This window comes from Acinonyx jubatus, chromosome B4 (assembly GCF_027475565.1).
Source record: "Acinonyx jubatus isolate Ajub_Pintada_27869175 chromosome B4, VMU_Ajub_asm_v1.0, whole genome shotgun sequence".
In the NCBI taxonomy this organism is placed as follows: Eukaryota; Metazoa; Chordata; class Mammalia; order Carnivora; family Felidae; genus Acinonyx; species Acinonyx jubatus.
In genome coordinates, this window is record NC_069387.1 from 53,475,495 (window position 1) to 53,502,948 (window position 27,454).

The 27,454-nt window shown below is 41.0% G+C and overlaps 1 protein-coding gene across 1 annotated transcript; it reads right to left on the reverse strand.

Annotated features, from left to right (window-relative positions):
• LOC106977165 (cationic amino acid transporter 3-like) lies at positions 1–25,581 on the reverse strand. Its single transcript, XM_053225956.1, is given in 3 exon segments — positions 1–2,197; positions 2,686–2,751; positions 23,216–25,581. A coding segment is annotated over 1 exon segment (1,773 nt). The 5' UTR covers positions 1,939–2,197; positions 2,686–2,751; positions 23,216–25,581; the 3' UTR covers positions 1–165.
• Between the last annotated feature and the right edge of the window lie 1,873 nt (positions 25,582–27,454).

Sequence of the window (27,454 nt, forward strand, 5' to 3'; positions counted from 1 at the left end):
ATTAGTGTTCCCCCACATCAACATCCCATGGCAAACCTAGATTTCCATGTGCTAAGAGTACCCTACATAATTGTGCAGGGGACAAGACTGCATTTCAGTGTGATGACGTTAAATCAAATATGTACTGGAACTGCTGAGTTCAAGGTTTATAGTTTTGGAACTAACTTAAGTGGGGTTAGCAACCAGGCTGCCCTGGAGCCCATAGCCAAAGTAGATGGCAAAACCAATTAACATCCAGATACCAAATAAGATCCAGGCGTCAGCTGTCACCTGCGTCATAAGGTAAACATTCATGAAGATGCTCAGTAGTGGGAAGAGAGGGAGAACAAGGACCTTAAAGGGAAGAGGACTGGGGCTCTGGGGCTGTCTCCAGATGACCCCAGTGATCCCAGTGATGAGCACCAGGAGCAGCACAACCACTGAAATCCATACTGGGTCTCCAGAAAGCAGAACTGGCCAGTGGGCCAGCACCAGGCAAAGAAGAGTGAGCAGCAGAGCAAGCAGTGAGGAGCAAACATGGACAACCTGGCCAGAAAGTGGAGTTGGGGAGTAGCTGCCTGGAAAAAGTAGTCCTTGTAGAGTTAGCCTGTCTGCTGCAGGTCCATTCTCCTCCCGCATCTCTGCTTCATTTCCCCCAGTCTTCCTCTCAGGCTGATAACTGATGATGAGAACACAAAGAGCCACCAGGGAGTAAGCTATCAGGAAAGTAAGTGACCAGAGGTCCACAAGATCAGTGAGTCTAAAGAAGAAGGCCATGATTGGTGCAGTAATGCTCAAGATCACAGTGGCCATGATGCGGGTGTATTTGCCAGTTTGGATCCTGGCAAGGACAGGGAACAGGAGGTGATCCTCTGACATCCTGTATATCACCTGACGTATGGGGACCATAAAGCCGAAGATGCTGGCAGGAAAACCACAGATAAATCCAAAAGCTACAACATAGCAGGCAGGGGCCCAGCCAATATTAAGAAAGGTCTCAGGCAAGGTGCTGCCATGTTGAAGCTTGTAGTAAGGCACCATAAGTGTAAGTGCCGCAGAAACACCAAAATACATCAAAAAGCAGATGAACAGTGAAATCATAATGCTCATGGGTATGGAACGCCTGGGATTCTTGGCTTTGTCAACCCTGGTAACAATACTGCTGAAACCTATAAATGCATAGAAACAGGTAGCTGCTCCACGGAGAATCCCCTCAAAGCCGAAAGGCACAAATCCTCCAAAGCCCAGAGGGCCCAAGCTGGAGGTGTCATTGAGTCCAGCCTTTACGTAGTCCTCTTCTGTGAGCTTCCAGTTGTGCAGGTCCCCCTTAATGAAGCCAGCGATGATGACAAAAGTAAGAACCAAAAGGCTCACCAATGTGAGCACTTTGTTAACCAGGAAAATCTCATCCACCCACAGAGTCAGCAATCCCATGAGCAACAACACAAGGCCCACAACAAAGAAGTCTAGATATTCTGAAAAGACCTGGGAAACATATGGTGCAATGCTCTCATGCAGTTACTGAAAGATCTGGATCCCAATCAGGCTAGTAAAAGCTAAGATCCAGGCTTGGACCACACTGGCTATACCACCAACACAGGAAAGGATGAGGTTCCAGCCAGTGACGAAGGCCCAGAATTCACCTATAGTGACATAGATGTAGAGATAAGCAGAGCCAGAATGGGGAATACGGGCACTAATCTCTGCATAGCACAGCCCAGCCAACACAGTAGATAGGCCAGCCACCAAGAAGCAGATCACAATGGATGGTCCTGCTTGATTGCTGATCACATCACCAGCTAAGACATACACACCTACACCTACTGTGTGGCCCACACCCAGGGCCACTAAATCCAGAGTGCTCAGGCTTCTGGATGGGTCATCCTCAGCCACCGGTTGTTCCAGCTTACGTCTGCATACCAGCTTTTGACCAAATCTGCGAAGTGCTTGATGCAGCATTTTAGCTGCAGCTGAAGAGGATTCCAGGGTCAGAGAGCTGCAACAAGGCCAGGGAACTGAGAGTGTTCAGATAGGGTTTGGAGAACTGAATTAACCCAAGTTGATTTGGGGCTGCCAAGTTCCAAGTCTCAGGCTTCAAATCTGCTGCATCATCTTTCATCTGGTATGTCCTATCCCTTCATAATATCTAAATAAACAATAAATACTTCTTGAACAATGATGCTCAACCAACCAATGCAGCTCAGATATCTCATGTCACCTGTTACAAAACAAATATCACAGAAACAGATATCAAAAGACATCATAGACAAATCAACCCTGCTTTCCCTGCAGAAAATGTGTCAAATACCTCCCAACATTGTCCTGTTTTATACATCACATGACATTATCCCATTTAGGTTCATCTAACTCATGTAGCTGACTAATTAAGCTGTAATACACAAGAGAGCATGAATTTATTGTGCAATAATTCACATGTGGGTTGTTTCTGTGGTGTGTATGATGAGCATGAGCTATGACACATTAATTCATTGACTAGACAGCCTCGTTGCAATTGCAGAACCATTTTTAAAAATATCATCTGAGTTTAAAATACAAATATTGGTCCCCTGGCCTTAAAACATTTATCCCCAAAATCAATTATCCAAGGACAAATGTTACTTTGCCCCCCTTTCTCCACATTCTGCATCATCCATTTAGCTGTACTGATGGCAAAGAATATACAGTCCAACCCTTTGCTTTACCCACCTTGGCCCACAGGGTCACTGTGAGAAGAGAGGAAGAGGGAGAAAGCGGCAGGGCCTTCATAACTACCTGCAAAAAGGAGAGTGACAGGCTGTGTAAGGAAACACTGAAGAAACAGGTACAGCAGTCATTCAAATGTCCATTACTAAGAAAGTTGAAGAGTTTGAAAGGTCATTTTAGGAATTCTGACATTGAATAAACCTCACCCAAACAACCAGACAAAATTTACTACAATATTTATGTCTACAGTTATGAAAGTGTGCTGGATAGGCAGAAAAAAGTTAGGTCACCTACATCACAGTAGCTCCCAGCCAAAATAATTTCTTCTGTCTCCTCCCTATCTGGATCCTGGAGAGAAGGTGAGTTCACTTATGCAGACAGTCTCCTTGCTGACCACACTGTGCTCTGTAAACACCCTGGGCCATCTGTGATGTCAGCTGCCAGGAGCCTGGAGAATTTGCCCTGCTCTGTGAGCTTTTGTTGAAACACTTACTTGTAACTGCCTACTAATGTTTCAAAAGGAGTTATTTTTAACTGGATCAAACAGTGGTCTGAAGAGGCCAAATATATTTTCCCAATGAAGAAACCTGGATGTGGTTCCTATTTACCCCTACTTCCCTGCTCCTATTCAAATGGTCTCCACCTCAAGAGGAGCAAAACTTTAGATGAACAATTAATTCACAGAAATTCCCCAGAAATGAGTAGGGGAGAACAAAGAAAACAAAGCCATTAACTCCCCTCTCTCCTTCCTACTCAAACTTTGAATTTAAGAGAATTTTAGGAAATGTTGGTAAAGCTTTCAAAAGAATGAAAGGTCAATTCAAATTTTTTTAAGTTTATTTTTTTTTCAATATATGAAGTTTATTGTCAAATTGGTTTCCATACAACACCCAGTGCTCATCCCAAAAGGTGCCCTCCTCGATACCCATCACCCACCCTCTCCTCCCTCCCACCCCCCATCAACCCTCAGTTTGTTCTCAGTTTTTAAGAGTCCCTTATGCTTTTAGAGTGGGAGAGAGCCAAAGCATAAGTTTATTTATTTTTAATATTTTGGAGAGAGAGAGGGAGAGCAGGGGAGGGACAGAGAGGGAGAGGGAGAGAATCCCAACCCTATGCTGAGCCCTATGCTGTCAGCTCAGAGTCCAATGCAGGGCTCCATCCCACAAACCATGAGACCATGACCTGAGTCAAAATTAAGAGTCAGAGTCTTAACTGACTGAAGCACCCAAGTGCCCCTCACCAATTCCATTTTATGATTTACTCTCAGCATGGGAGAGAAATAAGGAGTATCAATTCTTAACTCATGGACACTACACTATGAATGTGATTGATGTGTCCCCCACCCATCCCCAGGCTTCACACCCTTCAGTGGTTCCTGCTGCCCTTCCTTCATGGTCCTTCCTTCCTTCATCATCTGACCTGTGCTGGTTCCTCCAGCCTCACCCCCTGCCCAGTTCCTGCTCCAGCTGAGAAATTCCACACTCACCCTGTTACCTGTCTGTAATATCCTCTTGTCCCTTCACTTAGCTAATCGCCACTTCTCTTTCAGTTCCCAGCTCAGAAGTTGCTTCCCCAGGAAGCCTCCCCTGATCCTTATGCTTCCATTCCTGTGACCTCTCATAGAATCTGAATTTTCCTCATGTGCCATTTATCCTAATGTATCCAAATTCCAAGTCAGCTGCCTGCCTCCTCCATTAGACTGTGAGTCAGGTGCTCAATAAATATCTGTTGAACAAATGTGCAAACTGAGAAAAGAAACCTGAAAGAACACAAAATCAAAAATTCCTATCTCTTGACTTTGAGATAACTACTTTGTAGCCAAGCAGCCTTTATAAATATGGCTCAGGTAAAGATATAAATGGTATTATCTTCCTTGTAGAAGGAAAGCAAAATGAAAATATAATGTGAAAACCAACTTTGATATAACCTTCACCACACATCATTCATGGAATGTATAAGCCACACATAGGTGATAACCATTATTTGCCAGAAGACTTGTTTTAAAAATACCAGGCTGCCTTGGGTTATAGGCAGCCAACACCCACACCCTGTTATAAAATTCCTATTTTTTTGAAGGCATCATTTTCAGGACGTATAATCTAGGAGAGATGTCCTAAGGCAGAGGTTCTCACTTCAGGGGACAGAGGGAGGCATAATGGAGACACCTAGAGACATTTTCAAACTTTATATCCTCTCCCTTTGAAGATTCTTGTCCAGTAGTTCCCATGATTGTTCTAAACCACCCAACTGACAAGAAGTGGTCCTCAATTTTAAAAGGAAGAGATTCTTTTTTTTATGTTAATGCTAAAAGGTACATGTTAAATCTATGTAAAGTAGCATTAATATGTATTCAATATACATTATTGAGAGAAAAAAGAAGTTGCAAAATTATATGTACAGTACAACTCTATGTAATATTACATAATTTCCATGGAATCTATCTCTATAAGTATATAGTTATAGATGTATATTCAAAAGCATGGGCAAATGGTCTCTAAAGAGGTATGCCACATACTGGGATATCTGGTGATAGGAAAGGATTGAAGTTTTGTTGTTGTTGTTGTTGTTGTTTAATGACAAAGATTTCTTGGGGCTCCTGGGTGGCTCAGTTGGTTGAGTGTCTGACTTTGGCTCAGGTCATAAGCTCACTGCTTGTGAGTTCTCTCTCTCTCTCTCTCTCAAAAATAAATAAACATAAAAAAATTTTAATGACAAAGATATCTAATTTATTTAACATAAAATGTTATTTACAAGTGATCTGTTCATTCTGGCATAGCAAGATATAGCATGATACATTTATCACACAATAATAAATTTACTTTTGTATTAATAATTGACATTTTGAAAGGCAGTTAAGAAAAGAAGCCCAAAACTTCCTGCTGAGTCATGATGACTGAGTTTGTCATGCTTGCCATGCAGGTCAGAGTAAAATCGATCTTTCTTTTTCTTTCTTTCTTTCTTTCTTTCTTTCTTTCTTTCTTTCTTTCTTTCTTTCCTTCTTTCTCTCTTTCTCTCTTTCTCTCTTTCTCTCTCTCTCTTTTTCTTAATTCAAGTCAGTTAGCATAAAGTGTAGTCTTGTCTTCAGGAGTATAACCTAGTGAGTCATTTCTTACACATAACACCAGGTGCTCATCCATAAAAGTGCCCTCCTTAATGTTCATCATCCATTTACCCCATCCCCACACCCACTACTCCTCCAGCAACCTTCAGTTTATTCTCAGTATTTAAGAATCTCTTATGATTTGCCTCCCTTTCTGCTTTTTCTTTTTAATTTTTCCTTCCCTTATGTTCATATGTGGACTTTCTCAGATTCTACATATGAGTGAAACCATATAATATCTTTCTCTGACTGACTTATTTTGCTTACTATAATACCCTCTAGTTCCATCCACATTGTTGCAAGTGGCAAGATTTCATTCTTTTTCATCACTGAGTAGTATTCCCGTGTGTGTGTGTGTGTGTGTGTGTGTGTGTGTGTGTGTGTGTGTGTATCACATTGTCTTTATCCATTCATCAGCCGATGAACATTAGGGCTCTTTCCATACTTGGGCTATTGTCGATAGTGCTGCTGTAAACATTGAGGTGCATGTGCCCCCTAAAATGAGCATCTTTGTATCCTTTCAATATATTCATAGTAGTGCAATTGATGAGTTGTAAGGTAGTTCTATTTTTAATTTTTTGAGAAAACTCCATACTGTTTTCCAGAGTGGCTGCACCAGTTTTCATTCCCAACAGCAGTGCAAAAGTGTTCCCCTTTCTGCACATCCTCATTTCCTGAGTTGTTAATTTTAGCCATTCTGACAGGTGTGAGGTGATATCTCATTGTGGTTTTGATTTGTATTTCCCTGATGATGAGTGATGTTGAGCATCTTTTCGTGTGTCTATTAGCCATCTGGATGTCTCCTTTGAAAAAGTGTCTATTCATATCTTCCTCCCATTTCTTCACTGGATTATTTGTTTTTTGGTGTTGAGTTTGGTAAGTTCTTTATAGATTTTGGATAGTAACCCTTTATCCAATATGTCATTTGTAAATATCTCCTCTCGATTCTGTTGGCTGTGTTTTAGTTTTATTGATTGTTTCCTTTCATATGCAGAAGATTTTTATCTTGATGAGGTCCCAATAGTTTATTTTTGCTTTTATTTGCCTTGCCTTTGGAGACATGTCAAGTAAGAAGTTGCTGCTGCCTAGGTCAATGAGGTTGTTGCCAGTTTTGGTTTTTTTTTTTTCCATAGGATTTTGATGGTTTTTCGTCTTATATGTAGGTCTTTCATTCGTTCTGAATATACTTTTGTGTATGGCGTAAGAAAGTGTCTAGTTTCATTCTTCTGCATTTCACTGTCCAGTTCTCTCAGTACCATTTGCTGAAAAGACTGTCTTTTTTCCACTGGATACTCTTTTCCTGCTTTTTTTGAAGATTTGTTGGCCATGTATATGTGGGTACATTTCTGGGTTCTCTATTCTATTCCATTGATCTATGTATCTGTTTTTGTGCCAATACCATACTGTCTTAATTATTACAGCTTTGTAATACAGCTTTATGTCCAGAATTGTGATACCTCCACCTTTGGATTTCTTTTTCAGCATTACTTTGGCTGTCTGGGGTTTTTTCTGGTTCCATACCAATTTTAGGATTGTTTGTTCTAGCTCTGTGAAGAGTACTGGTGTTAGTTTGATAGGAATTCCAATGAATATGTAGATTGCTTTGGGTAGTATAGACATTTTACCGATAATTTTTTTCCAATCCATGAGCGTGGAATAATTTTTCATTTCTTTGTGTCTTCTTCAATTTCTTTCATAATCTTTCTATAGTTTTCAGCATATAGATCTATTTCCTGTTTAGTTAGGTTTATTCCTAGGTATTTCATAATTTTTGGTGCAATTGCAAAAGGGATTGATTCCTTCATATCTCTTTCTGTTGCTTCATCATTGGTATATAGAAATGTGTCCAATTTCTATACATTGTTTTTATATCCTGAAACTTTGCTGAATTCATGTATCAGCTCTAGTGTTTTTGTTTTTGTTTTTTTTTTTGGTGTAGACTTTAGGGTTTCTATGTAGGGCATCATGTCAGATGTGAGGAGTGAAAGTTTGATTTCTGCTTTGCTAATTCAGATGGCTTTTATCTTTTTTTGTTGTCTTATTGCTGAGGCTAGGACTTCCAATACTATGTTGAATAACAGTGGTGAGAGTGGACATCCTTGTCATGTTCGTGATCTTAGGGGGAAAGCTCTCAGTTTCCCCCAATGAGGATGATATTAGCTGTGGGCCTTTCATATATGACTTTTATGATGTTATGGCATATTCCTTTTATCCCTATTTTCTCCAGGGTTTTTATCAAGAAAGGATGCTGTGTTTTCTCAAATACTTTTTTTGCATCCATGGAAATGATCATATGGTTCTTATCCTTTCTTTTATTAATGTGGTGTATCATACTGATTGATTTGTGAGTACTAAACCAGCCCTACAGCCCAGGAATGAATCCTACATGATCATGGTAAATAAAAATTGTAAAAATTTATGCTCCCAACTTAAGCACATCCAAATATATAAATCAATTAATCACAAACATAAGCAAAATTATTGATAATAATACCATAGTTGTGGGATATCTTAATACTCCACTTACATCAATGGACAGATCATCTAAGCAGAAAATCAATAAGGAAACAGCTCTGAATGACACTTTGGACGGATGGACATAACAGATATATCAGAACATTTCACCATAAAGCAGCAGAATATGCATTCTTCTCGAGTGCGCATAGAACATTCTCCAAAATAGATCACATATTGGGTCACAAAACTGCCCTCAACAAGTACAAAAAGATCGAGATCATACAGTGCATATTTTCAGATCACAATGCTATGAAACTTGAAGTCAACCACAAGAAAAAAATTGGAAAGACCTCAAATATTTCGGAGGTTAAAAAACATCCCACTAAAGAATGAATGGGTTAACCAGGATATTAAAGAAGAAATTTAAAAATGCTGTACATGGAAGCAAATGAAAATGAAAACATGACAATAAAAACCCTTTGGGATTCATAAAAAGTAGTCATAAGAGAAAATACATTGAAATTCAGGCCTATCTCAATAAGGAAGAAAGTTCCAAATATACGTAACTTTATACCTAAATTAATACCTAAAATATACCTAACTTTATACCTAAAGGAACTAGAAAATGGACAGGAAATAAATCCCAAAGCCAGCAGGAGAAGGTAAATAATAAAGATTGGAGCAGAAATAAATGATATAGAATCAAACAAAAAGAAACCAAAAACAGTAGAACTGATCAATGAAACTAAGAGCTGGTGTTTTGAAAGAATAAACAAAATTGATAACCCCCTAGCTAGACTTCTCAAAAAGAAAGGACCCAAATAGATAAAATCATGACAAAGGAGGAAAGACCACAAACACACCACAGAAACACAATTATAAGAGAATACTATAAAAAATTATATGCCAACAAACTGAATAACCTGGAAGAAATGGACAAATTTCTAGACACTCACACACTACCAAAATTCAAACGGGGAAACATAGAAAATTTGCATAGGCCCATATCCAGCAAAGAAATTGAACTCGTTATCAAAAATCTCCCAAAAAGTAAGAGTCCTGGGCCAGATGGCTTCTCAGGGCAATTCTATTAGACATTTAAAGCAGAATTAATAACTATTCTTCTCAAACTCTTCCAAAAAATAGAAATGGTAGGAAAACTTCTGGACTCATTCTCTGAAGCCAGCATTACCTTGATTCCAAAACCAAAGACACCACTAAAGAGGAGAATTACAAGCCAATATTTCTGATGAAACTGGATGCAGAAATTGTCAGCAAGACACTAGCAAATCGAGTTCAACAGTACATTAAAGGGAAGAAAGAGATTCTGAATTCTTTGATCACAGGAAGGCAACACAGTTTAGGAGTTAGGAGTAAAGGCTCTGCAAGTAGAGTGTTCAGATTCAAATCGCACGTCAACCTCACACTGGGTGACTCTGGACAAATTAGTTCACCTCTCAGGGATTAAGTTTCCACCATTTAATCAAAAGCCTCAGTCAAAAGAGAGTAAAAGTAAATATTTCATAGGGTTTATGTGTGGAGTAAGTGAAATGATGCCTGTAAAGTACTTAGTTCTGTGCCTAACATACAATATGTACTTAATATAATCCACCTAATGTTTAATATTTAAATCTGATCCAAAGTACCAAAAATCTGGTAATTAATTGGTCTTTATAAATGTCTAGTATCAAAATCACCCACTAAAACTCAACCCTGTCATCTAGCCCTCATGAGAAAATGAAAGTTTTATTCCATATATTTCTCCTTGAAACTCTAAGGGCTCTAATTAGATACCTTTATACATGCTGGTGCTAAACACTTGGTCCTAGACTGGCTGAGTTAAACCAGGATTGAAAAATTCAAGGCTCAAATACAGTAACAACAACAACAACAACAACAACAACAACAACAACAACAACATCTTTGCCTACAGTTGCCTCATCTTATTTCAGGGGCAGTGGTGGGTACATTAGAGGTAAGAGAAATGAACATTATGTCAGAAATTTTGGATTCCAGACATGGCTCTTCTGTTTGATAACATAAACTAGGGTGATTTTTTAATCTCTCTAAGCGTCAGTTTCCTTATCCACAAGGAAGCTTACCTGACTTCCCTTATTGGATCCACATGAGAATTCTGTAAGAAGATATAAACTATCTGACACTGCTGGTGGGAGTGCCACCATCCTGAAGCACAGTCTTAGTGGAATTATAAATGCACACACCCTCCTACTTCTCCCAGGTAAACACTGCAAGGAAAGTCTCTCCTGAGTCCATAAAGAGACTTATATGAGTGAGTTCATTACAAGACTGTGTGGAAGCAAAATGTTGGAAGCTTTGCCAGCATCTGTTACTAGAGGAATGTATAAGTAATATGTGCTGTATATGCATAATGAAATACTACACAGCAGTCAGGAATAATACTGTAGATTTATAGAGTGTTACTTGGGTAGATTTCAGAAACAATGTTAGGTAGCAACAGTAAAAGCGGGATGAGGTGTATAGCACAATGTTATTTATGTACATTTAAAAACAAGCAAAAAAATTCTGTACATTTTTCAAGAATACACATGTATCTGTTAAAAACGTCACATTGTTTTTCTGCTCAAAACCTTCCACTACTTTCCCTTTTTATTCATAGTATAAGCCAAAGTCTGCACTTATAATGGCCCCCAAATCCTACAGTATTTGTAACTGACCCAGCCACCTTTCAGCCTTCTGTTTCTCCCTGCTCCCACTCATTGTTCTCTAGCCACTGGCCTCCTAAACATTCTGGCCTCCTAACATACCAGATAAAAACCTTTGTACTTGCTGTCTCCATAACTGCACCACTTCTAGCTCACATATCCACATGGTTGATTCATTAACTGCATTTGGTGAAATAGCACATTTGTAGCACATCCTTCCTTAAGCAACCCATAAAAAAATGCAGTCTCCCACTAACCACCCACAAGGTACCTTATCACCCCGCCCCTTTTTTTTCCATGGTACTTATCACTACTTAAGGTACTACATGTTATATATTTGTTCATGATTTTTCTCATTCAAAAATAATGCAAGCTCCATGAAAACAGGATTTTTTTTATTGTTTTGCTCCTGACTGTATTCCCTGCATCTACAACTGTGCCTGACACAGAGTCAACACTGTGAATTTGTTTGAGTGGATGAATGTATCTAAATACACATATAGATCATAGATTGGAAGAGCATTTATACATACGCTAAAGAAATTATCACCCCCCTTGAGCAGGGGATACGAGAATAGATCATAATGAAAGGGGGAAATAAAATCCATTGATACAAGGCCTGACAGGAAGCGATGGTGCTAATAATCCATGATTAAGGCAAGGTTGACTCCACTCTGTGCATTTCAGGTTCAACAAAGGAATTTCATGAGATGATGATGTGAGAGGATGAGGTTCAGAGCCTGAGAAATGTCAGGCACTAAACAGATTTAAATGGAAGGAAATCGGAATCCTATAATCTCCAGGACATGGAGAATACAAGGAAGGAGGGTGCTAGAGGAGGGTGGAGAACGACTGAAGATCAGGCATACCTCCTACCAGTTACTCTAAACTCATCTCCCTTTTCCTAATTCCTCTTTCTCCTTTAGTCCTTCAACTGTCTCTGGAGGCTCCTTAATGGACACTAAGAATGCTTGTACCATTTTTCTCTCTCTGGGGAACCGTCTCCAGCCACCTACCTCTTAACAAAGGCACAACTGTAGTTCCTCACATTTGTTGAATCACAGACCCCACTGACACTGGTCACCTCAAAGAAATGTCCTCCACTCTACTGAATCCCATCCATGGACCCTAAGTAGGAATCGCAGAGGACGACCATCTGAATGGCAGGGTGGGAAGGGGTAATGCTTTTGACAACTTCTGCTTCCCTCAACTGTGTTGTGCAGGGTGGTCCTTGCGCTCTTCCCACTTTTACTGAAGATGAGGGAAAGTGGGCTACAAAGTATGAAGATACTAGAGAAGCAACTCAAAGAACAAAACACCTGGGAACTAAATAATTATAGTTTGTGACTCAAACAGAAGCAGTACGAACAAACAAATGAACAAATAAGCATACAGAAGAGAAAGTAAACCCATGATTGGGAATTCTGAGAGAATCTACCACAAATCCAGCTGATAACAGCACAGAAACATCACCCTTATACACCATATTCAGAAATGCCCTTTCTCAATGCAATAATCTGTGATTTTTCCAATAGTTTATATTCAGTCCAGTCTCTCTGACCCAGCTGTCACACCCCCACCCTAATTCTCCCTCTACCCTCAGGTCCATCACCTTCTTCCTAACTGAGTTCCACACATCCTGACTTGCCCTTCCTGGAATGAGCCTTGGGCCTCGGTAAATCACCTGCTCTGTCAGGCATGCTTCATGTGTAAAGGAAGATGGGGGTGGGTAGCAGACATTATCTAAAATGGGAGCCCAGTGGCAGGAAGATGGCTGCAATTTCCCTAACAACCTAAATACTTCCAGGATTGGACTTCCCAAACCTCAGTCATCATACAGGGCTTCCAGATGCTGCCTGCACAAACATTTAGGAAACACCTGTCACAAGAGACTGCCCCAAATGCTACAAAGGCAGGTAGGAAGGCAGATGGCACCAGTTTAACAAGGATGGTTTAACAAAACATCTTTTTAAGCTTCCTAATTCATATGGCTATTTTCTCCCCAGACTGGGCTGCCAATTGGGAGCAGACTGTGAATGTTTGCCATGGAATGAAAATATCCTTTTCATCCTTAATCCAAAGAACCAGTGCCAGAAAAATGTCAGCTTGCCAGTCACTCCAAAATATGACTAACCCCGTCTCAGAGCTAAAATGTCAGGGTGATGCTGGGAAAACGGACATCACCTATGTTAGATTGATCATTCTTGCTTGGTTCTTGTTGACAATCAGACATCTGACCTAGAAGAATATATAAAATGGGCATTAGCGTTCTCTATCGTGAGCCATATCTGTGACCAGCACTGAGCTCACAGCACCTAGAGCATTGTTAGTATTTATTAATCATCCATGGAAATAAACATAAAGACCAATGGGCTTCAGGCATCAGTTCAGACCTCTTTGTCTATTTTTGAAGCTCATTATTTTTTTAAAGTTATCAATGAATATGGATGTGAGCTAAGAAATAATGGGTATTCTGAACATGCTATTAGTCAACAGAAGACCAACAGAAAAGAGAAAGGATTGCCTTTCCATTTTAGATTCAAAAGGAAGAAAACCACAAATACATCCAGAAACAAAAGAATTCACAAAGTAGTCTCTAAGGATCCTGACTTTATTCATGGAAACTGCATAAAAATCTGGAATAAATCTAAGAAATTCCAACTGAACTCATTGGTTTCAGATATTTGGGGATCAGCAACCTAGCCCTCAATTCAATTCAGCTGACATGAAGTCACTTAGACATTTATCACCTTGTCCATACTAGACCTATACCTAGTAGGTTCCTATACTTTACAAATATAGCATATCCAGAGCCAGCCTCCTGCCATACTTACTGGACCGCACTGCTGGTCCTTAAAATTGGTAACTCTAAACAATAAGATTAGGTCTAACTCTAGGGTCTAACTCAGATTCACCCAGAAGCCTTCAGAGAGTACTGAACTTGAAGCAGGATAAAGCCCTAAATCACATTCTACCTGATCACTACACTGCATCAGATAACTGAAGTGTGAATGTTCTATAACCTCCTTCTGGAAAAGGACACTTTCTTTAAGTCTTAAAAAGATACACACACACACACACACACACACACACACACACACACACACACACACACACACTTCCAACCAGACCCACAGTTTCCTGCTCTCTATTGAGTCCAAACTTCTAAGATTATATATATATGGCTTACTTTTCACTGTTTTTCTACCACTTACTACTATATTAACCTTTTCTGTGGCTCCTGCTTGAACAGGACAAGCCTTTCCTCACACATGCATATCTTACTGGCATTAATATCAGCCCTCACACAGACCATCCCTTTGCCTAGAACACACTGTTTCCAAACCGTGTTTAACATGACCTTCCTCCTGGAAGCTTCTTTGTTCACACCTACAGATACAAATCTGATCTCTCCATTGTGCTCTCCTTGCCCTTCTCTCCCCTCATTAATATCCAGTGGCATAACTCTCTGAACTAGAATTATTTACTGGGAGGGCACCCAGTTAGGGAAGAGGGTAGGAATAGTAGGTGATGAGGTGGAGCCAAGGAGCAAATCTTCTGCCTGATGATACTTCCAGCTTTCCTTTCCTTCCCCAGCTGAAACTGAGAAGATTAACTGGCCACAGCCAAGGAAGTACCCCAGGCTCTACATATCAGTTGGTGATGTCAGAGATCTGACACAAGAACTGAAGCCCAAGTCCATTTCACCACAACAAAGTGAAAGTACAAAGGAAGTAACCCAAGTCAGCTCAGACAAAGCACAGTACCTATGACATTTATGATTTGCTCCAGTGTCATCCCCTTGACATGTGACAACTGAACAAGACATAAAACACACAGTTTTATTACTTTCATTGATTTAATTTGTTTGGAAAATAAGTCACCTAATGCTTTGACATTAGGCAACATGACACAATACTCAAACTGCACAACTATATTTAAGGCTGGCCTCCAGAAGGGAAGAGTGGGGCAAAAGCCAGTAGATTGAGAGGTATGGAGAATAGGATTTCACTTTTTACAGGAGGATGGGGAAGTACCCATCAAATGCCTTTATGTTGTAAGATCCCACATAAAATAATTTTCTCTCTTTGCTACCATTGTTGGTGTACTCTCTGTAAACGGCTACATAGATGGTTTCTGGGTAGTTTGGATTATGCCTAAAATGAGAAAGGGGGGGCACCTGTGTGGCTCAGTTGGTTAAGCCTCCAACTCTTGATTTCAGGTCAGGTCATAATCTCATGGTTCATAAGTTTGAGTTCAGCTTCAGGCTCTGCACTAACAGTGTGGAGCCTGCGTGAGATTCTCTCTCTTTCCCTCTATGTCTCTTTTCCTCCTCTGCTTGTGCTCTCTCTTTCTCCTTCAAAATAAATAAACAAAATAAAATAAAATAAAATAAAATAAAATAAAATAAAAATCACAAGTTTTCTAAGTGAGAAAGACTGGATTCAATCTATTAAAGATCATATTTCAATTAAGCATAAATCACTACAAAGGTAATTTCCAAATTAGATAATTCAGGCACCACAGCAATTCTTTCTTCAAAAGAACTCAAGCAAAAGCAACATTTTTCTTCCCCCTAAACTATCATAGCAACATTATTATCCCCAAATGATCATGCACTTAGTTACACAAAGTGAAAGACAATGGTGGCGAATAGAGAATTCTCCTCTCTGGGAATGAATAATTAAGAGCTTTTCATAAACAACTCCAACTTTCTAAAGTATGTAAAAGATACATAAACTATGAACCAGGAAGGGTATTCCTAAATGATAACGAACAGTTGAGGCAAGGGCATGTCAAGATCCCAGATGGCTTCCTAGTCAATAAAAGATAAGAATAGTAAGGACCTCATTTTCCAGTGTTGGCAAGAAAGTGAGTATCTTGTGTGTACTGTGAGTCAGCCTGAGAGGCCTCATGAAAGAGGTGGGAATTAGTCCATCTTGGCATTATGCATAACTGTTCACTGGGAAACTATCATTTCAAGCTACATGTTTTGCTTTAACCATGATCTAATAAATACAGCCTCTTTGAGGCCTTCTTTCCATGACCCCCATGAAAAAATATAAAACAAACTCCACCACACCCTGAGCCAGTAAATCCAGTTTGCCCAGCTTTAACTGGATTTAACAGATCCAGTTAAATAATTGCTACAGATATTAATACAGATATAGATACTGAGATATAATAATAGTAATACTACCACTACTACTACTACTACTACTACTACTACTAATAATAATAATAATAAAATAATTCTCAGGGGTTTTTTTTCTGTGCTGAAAAGGAAAAGAGAGAAAAACCACAAAGGTGTAAGTTATTCCCTGGGGAAAGAAAAGTACAGCTCAGATAGCTTCCCTGAAATGTTGGAAAGAAAGCTGAAGTAACCAAACTCAACTCATGCTAAAAAAATAAATATCCAAACTTATCTCTCAAGAATCTCCTAACAACCTCACCAAATGGATCACCTTCCAGGCATACTCCCACCTATAATCTTACTTTGCACTATATTCTGCTTGCATGTTACTTGGAAGAAACCATTCTCTAAGTTTGTAGGATAAAAGTTCCATAGGGTAGAACCTCTTTCATGGTCTCTGAATACAGCTAGAAACCCGAATCCTACAAGCCAATCATACAAGGTGCAATCCAGACTTAAACTTGAAGGGATGGAAACCTCCAAACTGTATGCTCTTTAGACCAAGCAGAAACACATCCATCTCGTCCAACTTACCCACCTACCCTGCCACCCCCAGCTCCATGCCTAAAATTCATTCCAGTCTGGCAGACCATGAATTTCAAGTCACTGAAAACCCATCCTGCTGCAAACTAACACACTCCATACCAACTGTATGTAGACCAAATCTGTCCATCCAAATGTAGACCAAAATCTATATAGATACAGAAAAAAATCTATGTAGATGGAAAACAAAGCATTTTTGCTTCCTTCCCACAATATGTATGAAGTCACTGCTTCATGAACACACCACACTAGTAACATTGAACTATTATTTGAGTAAAAAGCAGATAACCAGAGCTTCTCCAGAGGCTGTATAGGCTCCATATCATCTACTACCATTCTGCGATGGTTGTGAACAAAGAGACTTTTCTGAGTCTCTCTGGGTAACTTCAGAAAAGACAGAGTTAAATACAATGTTTCTCATTCATGATTTGACACAGTTACAGGTTTATTTCAGTTAGAATCCAGTTTTGGAGTTTCTTAATATTTCCATCACACCAAAACAACATAGATGATCAACTTGAGAAATCAGAAAAGACTTAGTTTCTACTTCTAGAGGTCTTCAGAAATTAGATGGGCTGCAGGAACAATCAGAAATAGAATTTCCAAAAACAGAATCAGAAAGAGAGCTGGGAAAACCCAGGAAGGTGTACAATTAAGAGATTAGAAAGTTATGTGATATATTGATTTTAATGGTAAAAATCTATTTCTTCTCTACTTCCCCCTATGATTCCCTACTCCTTTTCTCAACCCTGAATCCAGTCAACACAAAACACCTAATAAAGTCCTTAGGAGAGAGCAGTAGAAGGAAATCCAACTGGCTGTCCACTCTATTTTCCAAATTACAACTGTAATGTAGGACGGTCTTTGTCAAAATGAGAACCGATCCAAACTTTTTTTTTCCCAAGAAGCCTTGCTTAACATCTGTATTTACACCCAAATCCTTTCTTTCCTTCTCATCAGAATCCAGAAATCCATTCAGTGGCCCCATTATCACCAAACCCCGTGTCCTCTTTTAGACCAGCAGTTATTAGTGGTGGGAGTCCATTGCTCCTTCTTCCATGTACCTCCTCCCAATGTACACCATCAGTAATACACGGCATACAAAGTGGCTTAGGAAAGGACAACTATCTCTCAGCTACCTTCCTTCATATCGTTAACTGTGTCCTTCTATCCTCCCCATGGATGTACTCAGCTAACTCCTTCTCTCTGTCTTCTTACAACACCCCATGCTTGCTTCCTCTCATTCACCAGGGAGCTGCTCCATTCTGCTTCTTGCTCCTTAGGAAAATTAATCGGGTTTGTTTGTTTGTTTGTTTGTTTGTAGGAAAGAAATCAGATCATATGAAAGTTGCATCATGACTCAAAGTCCTGTGTTCTTATCCAAATATAAATCCATATCACTTCACCAAAACCCCTCTGCCTCACCCCAGCTCATGCATCATAGTGTATAACAAAAAGCCTCTGCCACCACTTTCTTTAAGGGACACCCTTTATCCCTATCCCCTTGTTCTTTCTAATCCCCAGGATGCTTTGTGATTTCTGTAATAACAAAAGAAAAAAGGACAAAGATAAACCAAAAGAATATAATGCAAAACTCATATTTTATCAATGTGGAATATACTGGTAAAGGAAATTTGCTTTTTCACATGATTTTGCTTAAACTAAGGTTAAAATTAATCTGCCTTTGGGAGGTAATAACACATGTCAATTGATAATGGACAGATGTTGCCCAAGAACTGCTGGAGGGCAAGAGAAAGACAACCTAGACATAAACATTTGCTACATATAATCAATTAAACGGGTATTGTGTATGTATAGGGTAGTCTGGGCTTCTAGTGTTGGGCTACTGCCCACAGCGTACACGCCTGTTGGGGGTAGGGAGTGTTGAGCAGACAACCATTTAAGACTCTAACAGCCTTTAAATTAAAAAGTTGGAAATATGTTTTATGATAAGAGCAAATTGCCTCTTAGAGATCCAGGAAGCCATACCCATTCCAGGCCTCTCCTCTAAACCTTTATTGATAAATAAACATAAACATCTATCATGAACATAAAATTTATAGATTAAGAACAGAGCCATCAGGTTTCAAGGTTTATTCAAACCTTGAAAGAACTGACTCATTTATAAAATACTTGGGACCTCAGAGAAGCCTTCATAAAATGTTTTAAAGACTTCTAGGCAGCCACACCCCAGGGGATTTTGGTAATCTTTCCTCTTACAGCCTGTCCTGACCTATAATCAATACCCACCACAACTTTTTAAGTTAGATAGTACACGTAGGGAGATACCTTCAGCAGCTGTAAAAATAGATATATGTCTCTTTGAGCATGGAGGAAGAAGACTCTCAAATCATCATGATGACAGGGGACCACCTTATCAAACTTGACCTGCTGTCCTGAAGTCCACACCAGTGTCCTCCCTAAGAAGATAGGACACAGAGACTTTCAGAATCTCCAGTGAGAAAGTGTGGCAAAACATGGAAGCAGTAGAGCCAGGTGGAAGAATTTTCATTCATTCAAACAAAATGTCTAAGCATACTATGTGCTGGACCCTGTGGGAAAGACAAAGATGAGTAAGGCAAGCTCTGCACCAGGTCAGAAAGAAAAGACCAGGAAGGACAGCAGGACAAAGATGCGGGAAGGACTCTGGAGGAGAAGTACCAAGGAAAAACCTCCCCTAGTTTATATTTTCCTCAGCAGAGCTGAGAACCTTTCTGGTCTGGAGGAGAACAGAGTGCAGGACTCAAATTCCTCTGACCCCAGAAAACTTGCCTGCCCTTCCCAAACTCACAAAGCCTCTAATCTGCAGTCCCCAATCCAAAGTCTAGCTCCAGTGCCATTAAATACCCTCTGCTCAAACACCAAAAAGTTAGACAGCCAGCAGCACTCCATCGCAACCTTCTTCCTCTCTGGTTCTGTCTCAGTTCTCTTGCCAACTCTATAAACAAGAGAAACCACTTAACCATGGCCTATTTCTGCCAATGAGGAGAGAAACACGAGAAGAAAGTGCAATCAAAACCCAGTGAGAGGAAAGGGCTTAGCCAAGTAGAGTCAGGGCTTAGAGTGGAGGTTAGCAGGGGACCCTCAGGGATTCGGCCCTTGGGAGAAGCAGGCCTTCTAGGAGTTGGAGCCTTCAGGGATGCAGGACATGGGATTGGTGGGAAAGGGGAGGGAGGTGGCTTAGAGGGAAACCAGGAAGAAAACTAGAAGTGGGCAATGGAAGACCAGTGTGTCCTTGCATGGGTGAGCAAGTGGACTGAGGACCTAAATGAGACTTTGTTGGAGACTTTGTGGGCAGCAAGATGTTGTTCATTTAGAAGTCAACAATCTTCCCCTGGTCCTGGTTGGCCCAAAGAGAGTGTGGAGAGCCAGGTGGAGCCCAGCCTGTGGTGATTTGGAGGCCATTTACAGATCCAGTTAAAAAGCCCACTGAAGAGCTCCTTAAACAAGCATAGAAGCACCACCACTCACCTGCCTCTCCCAGAAATTCCTACTGGGTTTCTCTACCACCACTATTCATTCCAGCTCCCTCACCCATGTTTCCCATCACTCCAGAAGTAAAACCAAAGGGGATTTGGCTTAAACTTTACCACAAGGGATTTACTGAAACAGGCATTCAGCATTCATAGAAAATTCCAACTGAATATGCATTGAAATTCTGCTGGAGAAAGTAAAGAAAAAGATGTACTCTCTGCCTAGAGAGCTTGCTGCTCTAGACATTCAAAATGTACGGCTTCCAAGACCCTGAAACATGACCAAAGGAAGGTACCACCTCTTTACCAGAATGATAATCTTCAAACAGAGGCAAGACTTCTCAGAGATGGAGAAGATGGGGCCTACTTAGAGACTGAGGGCTGAATGCACAAGTGATGGCCCAAGAAGGAATGGGTCTCAAGGAAAAGGGGAACTACTGCCTTCTCTTAGTAGTGCTGAAATGCCTCTAAACCCTAAATTAGGTTCCTTAAAGACTGGACTAGAGGTGGAGGGAAGGATTCAAGGGTAGTGGCATGTCTCTAAAGTGACAAAGTCTATAATAACTACACTAAGACAGAACATTAAAATTAGAGCAGTGATAATTGCTCCAAATCTTAAGTTCTAGTCAGAATCCAGTTTTGGAAATTCTTAACATTTCTATCACACCAAAACAAGATGATCAACCTGGTAAATCAGAAAAACCTGAGCTTCTCGTTCCAGAGGTCTTCAGAAACTATATCAGATACCAGGAAGAATCAGAATTACAATTTCCAAACAGGAATTATTAAAGAGAGCTGGGAAAATCCAGGGAGGGAGTAAAATTAAGGGATTAGAAAGCAATGTGATACGTTGATGTCAAAAGTAAAAATCCATTTCTTCTCCATTTCTCTCTACAATTCTATATCCTTTTTTTCTCAACCCTCAATCCTGTCAACACAGAATACCTAATAAAAGTCCTCAGGAGAAAGCAGTAGAAGGAAACCCATCTTCCTGTCCACTTTATTTTCCAAACTACAAGTATAATGTAGGATGACATTTACCTACAATAAGGAGTGATCCACACTCATTTTTTTCCAGAAAAGCCTTGTTAAACAGCTTCCCCCCTCCCCCTCAAATCCTTCCTTCCTTTTATGCACAGAATCCAGAAAGCCATCTAGTGTCCCATTTATCACTATACTCTATATCCACATTTAGAAAAGCATTTGTGAGTGGTCAGAGCCCATGGCTCCTTTTTCCATGTACCTCCTCCCAATATACATCCTCAATAATACAGGGCACACAAGGTGGCTTGGGAAAAACTATCTCCCTAGTTATCTTCCTTCATGTTTTAAATGTGTCCTGTCCTCCATGTAAGGACTCACATGTCTTCTCCTCTCTGTCTTCTTTCACCAGATTTTGCTTGGTCCTCTCATAGCCCTAGGTAATTGTTCCACACCTTCACCATCTTCCTTATCAAGTTCATTGCTTTGTTTTGCTTTGTTTTGTTTTGTTTTGTTTTGTTGTAGTAAAGACAGCAGATAATCTGGTTCATATGAAAGTTGTATTATGTTTCTAACTCCTGAGTTCTTAGCTAAATATAGATCAATATGGCTTTTCCATGAAGATCATCTGCCTCAACTCAGCTCAAGCAACACAAATTATAACAAAGAGCCTCTACCACCACTATTTAAGGGATACTGTATATCCCTCTTCCGTAGTTCTTTCTAGTTTACAATTGGCTTTATAATTTCTGTGATAATAAAAAAACAAGGGACAAGGACGAACCAAAAGAATATAATCCAAAAATTATATTTATCAACTTGGATGTGTTTGGTAAAGAAAAAAATGAATCTATCTTCTAGAGGCACTTCCACATATCAATTGACAATGGAGAAAATTTGCCCAGGAAATGCTAGAGGGCAGAGAAAGACAACCCAAAAATAAACATCTGCCACCTATAATCAATAAAATAGGTGTCACACGTGGATGAGTGCTGTCTGGACTTCTGGTGTTGGGGTATGGTGTACATGGCAGTGCGGTGGCAGGGAGAATGAACAACAGTTTAATACTCCAAGAGCCTTTAAAATTAAAGAGTTGCAAATACGTTTTTCAATAATACCAAATTACCTTTTGGAAACCCAGAGAGCCATACCTATTTTAGGCTTATCCTTCAAGGCTTTATCAATCAATAAATATGCCTATCATGAGCATAAATTTGATAGATTCTAAGAGAAAGAATCTCAAGTTTCTTGGCTAACTTAACACTGGCTCCTTTACAATACATTTGGGACCTCAGAGAATCCTTCATAAAGTGTTTTAAAGACCACTGGGAAGACAAACCCTAGGGAAACGTGGTAATTATTGCTTTTACAGCCTGACCTACCCTACAAGCAATCCCCAACACACCCTATTTAAAAATTAAATGATAAAGGGAGAGAGATACCTTCTGCAGCTGTAAAAATAGATATGTCTCTTTGAGCATGGAGGAAGTACCTCAAATCATTATGGTCAGGGGGAGCACCTTATCATACTGGACCTGCCATTCTACAAAGTCCACACCAATATCTTCCCTAAAAAGATATGACACAGACATTTTCAGAACTTCAAGTGGGAAAGTGTGGGAAAACATGAAGGACGTAGCAGAGCCAGGTAGAAGAATCTTCATTCAAAGAACATGTCTAGCATATTATGTGCTAGGCCCTGTGGGAAAGACTAAGACGAATAAAGCAAGCTCTGAACCAGGTCAGAAAAGAAAGCCAAGAAGAAGGGCAGGGCAAAGAGGTGAGAAGGACCCTGGAGGAAAAGCACCAAGAAATAACCTCCCTTAACTCATATCTTACTCAGCAAAGCTGAGACATTTTTGGCCTGGAAGAGAAGAGAGTGTAGGCCTCCAAATCACTCTGACCGCATCAAACCTGCCTGCTCTTTCCAAACTCACAAGGCCTATAATGTGCACCCCCAGTTCACAATCTAGCCATGAAATAACCTCTGCTAAAACCCCAGAGCACTTGGACACCCAGCAGCACTCCAAGCTCAGCCTTCTTCCTCTCTGGCTCTGTCTCAGCTTTCCTGCCAACTCTACAAATAGGAGAAATTACTTACCTATAGGCTTTTTGGAGGATAAGACAGGAGAAGAAAAAGAAAGTCAAATCCAGAGACAGGGAAGGAGCTTGGCCAAGGAGAGTCAGAACGAAGAGTGGAACTTGGAGGGTGCCCTCAAGAAGGTGGGGCCTATGGGGAGGCGGGGCCATCAGGAGACAGGGCCATGGGGGAGGCCACAGCCTGGAGGGGTGGGAAAGGGTGAAGGAGGTACCTTATATGGAATCCTGGAGGAAAGCTGGAGCTGGGCAATGGAAGACTAGTGGGACTCTGTCTGGGTGAGGAGGTGGACTGAGGGCTCAAATTGGACTTTGCTGGAGACTTTATTTGCAGCAAGATGTGAATTTAGAAGTAAATAAGTTTCCCAGGGTTCTAGGTATAGAGAAGGTCCTAACTGGCAGGAGAAGAGTGTGAGGAGCCAGGTGGAGCCCAGCCTGTGGGATTTGGAGGCCAGTTCCAGGAGCAGCTAAAGAGCACCCCTATAAACAATGATAGAGTCACATTCCCCAGCCACCTCTCCAACAATCTCTCACTATGTTCCTCTACCAGCACCATCCATCCCAGCACCCTCACCCACATGTCTCAAAACTCCAAGAATAAAACTAAAAGGAATTGGCTTATGCTTCATCATGAAGGACTTCCTGAGTCACTCATTCGTCATTCATAGCACATTCTAACTGAATATACATTGAGTATTGTGCTGGAGAAAGTAAAGAAAAATATATAGTTCCAGGCTACAGAGCTTCTTGCTCTAGACAATCATAACATAGTGCTTCCAAGACCCTGAAACAGACCGAAGGAAGGTGCCACCTCCTTTCCAGGATGGTAACCTTCAAATAGAGGCATGTTTGTCAGAGATGGAGAAGATGGGGCCTACTTAGAAAACAAAGGATGAATGCAAAAGTGATGGTACCAAGAAGGCATGGATGTCAAGGAAAAGGGGCAATGATTCCTCTACTTCACAGTGTTGAGATGTCTTTAAACCCTAAATTAGGTTCCTTAAAGAATTGGGTGGAAGTGGAAGGAGGGGCAAAAAGAGTAACTTCAGTTCCCTAAAGTCTACATTAAATATACTAAGACAGATCATTAAAACTGAATCAGAAAAAATTGTTTCAGATCTCATGATGAGTCTCCAACTGAGAAAAAAACTACAAATCACATTGGCCCTGCCCTAACACATCTCCAGTAGGCAAGACCAAGGGTGCTAATTGAGCATCTGGTTTGTTCCAGGTGCTATATTATGTGGTGGATGAGTGGCCCAGCCAGACTACAGAGCCAAGATTCCTAGAGGCAAAGGAGACAGGCAGGATTTGGAAGGATGGCTGTCATGACAGAACAGTAGGGGAGGGGCACCTGGGTATTTGATTTGTGTCTGTTACAATATTAGGCTGTCTTACCCTGCCCCAAACTGGGATTTTTCCCAGATGTGCATCTGCTTTGAGGGAAAGAAGGGTATAAGAAGAGGGTCTCTTTGTCCTTGCATCTGGTCACAAACACAATCCTTTCAACTTTCTCCCTATGCTACACACTGCCTCCTCAGTAGAGGCTAGGGGAAATACCAGGGCCCTAGACAATCACCAGAGAAGTAAGACAACTTGTCCAGGGCTGAGGGAATGCAGAGGATGCAGAGTTGATGCCATAAGTGTCTCCTGGTGGGGAGGGGGGAGGACAGAATGGGGAACCTGGAAGTTAGAGTCCATCCAGGTGATTTCACATGAAGTGTCTGAACTCTGAGGGGTTAGAGGAGGGAAGAGGAGAAGAGACAGGGGTGTGAGTCAGAGACAGGGGAAGAGGATGAAAGACACAGAGATAAGAGAAGCAAGGAAGAGAGATGGATTAGAGGGCAAGAGAGAAAACATGGATGGAGGGACAGCAAAAGGAGACAGATAGGAGGAGATGTGGGTGGAGAAACTAAAAGGCACACAGGGTGAAACTCACAAAGATGTGATGGAAGAGACACCTTCAGAGACTGATAGAGGGAAGCAGGGAGGGAAACAGCCAGAAGGAAAGCTAAGGGCAGACTCAGTCTTGGAAAATCTCAGCACAAACTATATGGAGTCAAAGAGAAAGGCCCACAGATAGACAGATTTGCCTGACAGAGGTGAAGGTAAAGGAGGCAAAGTAGGAAGGAAGAAGACAGGGTTGCAAGGAGGGAGGAAGGAAAATGACAAAGGGAGAGAAGGAGGCAAGTGTGGAGCAGGAGGAGGGAGCCAGGCCAGGGAAGGGATGTATATTTGCTTTATGATCCTCTTCCACTGCACCTGATCCCTGCTGAGTCCAGTCCCCTCTCAGGTGCTGCTGGGTGGTGGGTGTGCCCAGAAAGAAGCTGAGAGGGTGAAGCTGCTGCCATCACTGCCCCATGTTCCCTCCCAATGCCAACCTGGGGATCCCAGAGGCCCCTACATGGGTGTGAAAACTGCCTCCCTTACCCTCTCCGCAATATATATATATATATATATATATATAAATCAAAAGAGGCCTGAAGCCCAGCCCTAAATTTCTCAGAATAAGTGCAGCCTGGCACAACTGTAGAAATGGAGAGTTTGAGCCAATGAGAAGGAGAAACAGAGGCAGGCATGCAAGTCATGCTTACAAGCTCTGGAGTAAGTGTTGGGGACAGACTAGTCATGGATCCCATGGAGAAAAGTGAGGAGAGGTTAAGGACTGGGACAATGTCTGTATTGAGAACTAAATAAGCACCATGCACAGTATAAGCAAAATAGGATATTCGAGACCGTCCATTAATGTGGAGTCAACAATGTAGACACTTCTGAGCAGTCACGATCAATGTCTTCAAGCAGCTCTGAACTAAAGGGCTCCCACAAACATACACATGAAATCCACAAAAGAAGAAACTCAGGCAGATAATAGAGACTTTGAGGCCAATGTACATGCTGAATCTAGGTTATAAGAGACAAGTGATGAACAACCATCCAACTGTGTGAAGATGCAAGACTTAGCATGGCAGGCTGGACTCTGCCTTTTTCCCAAGGCTTTCTTGGGGCTCTGCAAAGACTGGCTCCTCCATCTCCCCTCAGGGCCAGGGGAGACCCTAACAACATTAACTCAAGCAATCTAAAGGGGAGTTGTTCTCCCAGTCACCATCCCTGACAGCCATATTTGAAGGTCCCAGGTACCAGATATCTGATTATAACTAGAGTCCAAGAAGGCTCTTTAGCAGCAGGAGGGAGGGTTGAAAGGGAAACTTCTGGAGAATCCTGCAGAGAAAAGACCAGAGAGAAAAATATACCAGGTCCATTCCACCACATGGACACTTATAAGTTTAATAAAGTTCAAAATACCCAGGGTTTCCATTTAATTAAAGCCCGGAACTGGGTAATTATATTTCTTCTCCAAGTTCTACCCTTTACCCCCCACCTCACCCATGGACACACATCTTCTATAGAACACATTGAACCAGAAACTGGACTTTAAAAACTTCCTCCACTAGAGAGATGGTCTTAATTTCAGCAAAGAAATTTACAAGACAATTTGGAAAGTATTTCCTTAGACCTAGGGTTGGAAAATACTAGAACCAGAGAAACACATGTGCGCGCGCGCGCGCGCACACACACACACACACACACACACACACACACACAGTATCCAGTATAAAGGAAACCCTCTCTTGACTGGTATTCCTTTTTCTGTGGTATTTACCTCAAGATGATGTATCCCAATCAGGGAACAAAATATAGTCTCCCTAAACATTAGGAAATTAATTCCCTTCTAACCCTTAGTTCCTGGAGGGAGATGATTGTTTCCCTCCCCCAGTCATGGAAAACACTCTGAAGAAGGATCACACAGCCTATAGGTAGGAACCACACATGCAGATGCCTAGATTGCTGTTATATACCCCCAAGGCCTCCCTCTCCTGTTTTATCACAATCTTTCTGCTCCCTGTAGTGTCTATGCTTTGGACTCACACTGTGACTCAGCACAGAGGGAAGCAAAGCAACCCAAGGAAAGAGAACACAAGACCCTTTATTCTGGGATGTGAGAAGAAAGACACACAAGACAAGAAATCCTGGCAGAGAAAAATGCATATAGATTGATAGAGTATGTCAGATTCTACCAGTACTGAGGTACCTATGGAAAGGAGGATAGAAATAGAGATTGAGAACACAAAGCAAGATCAGAGGAAAGGAAATGCCAGATTTTGAGGATGGGGGCATGCAAAATACTAGGCAGACAAGAGGCTGCTGTGTTCAGCAGGTGTGGAGAGAATACACTGAGAAGACA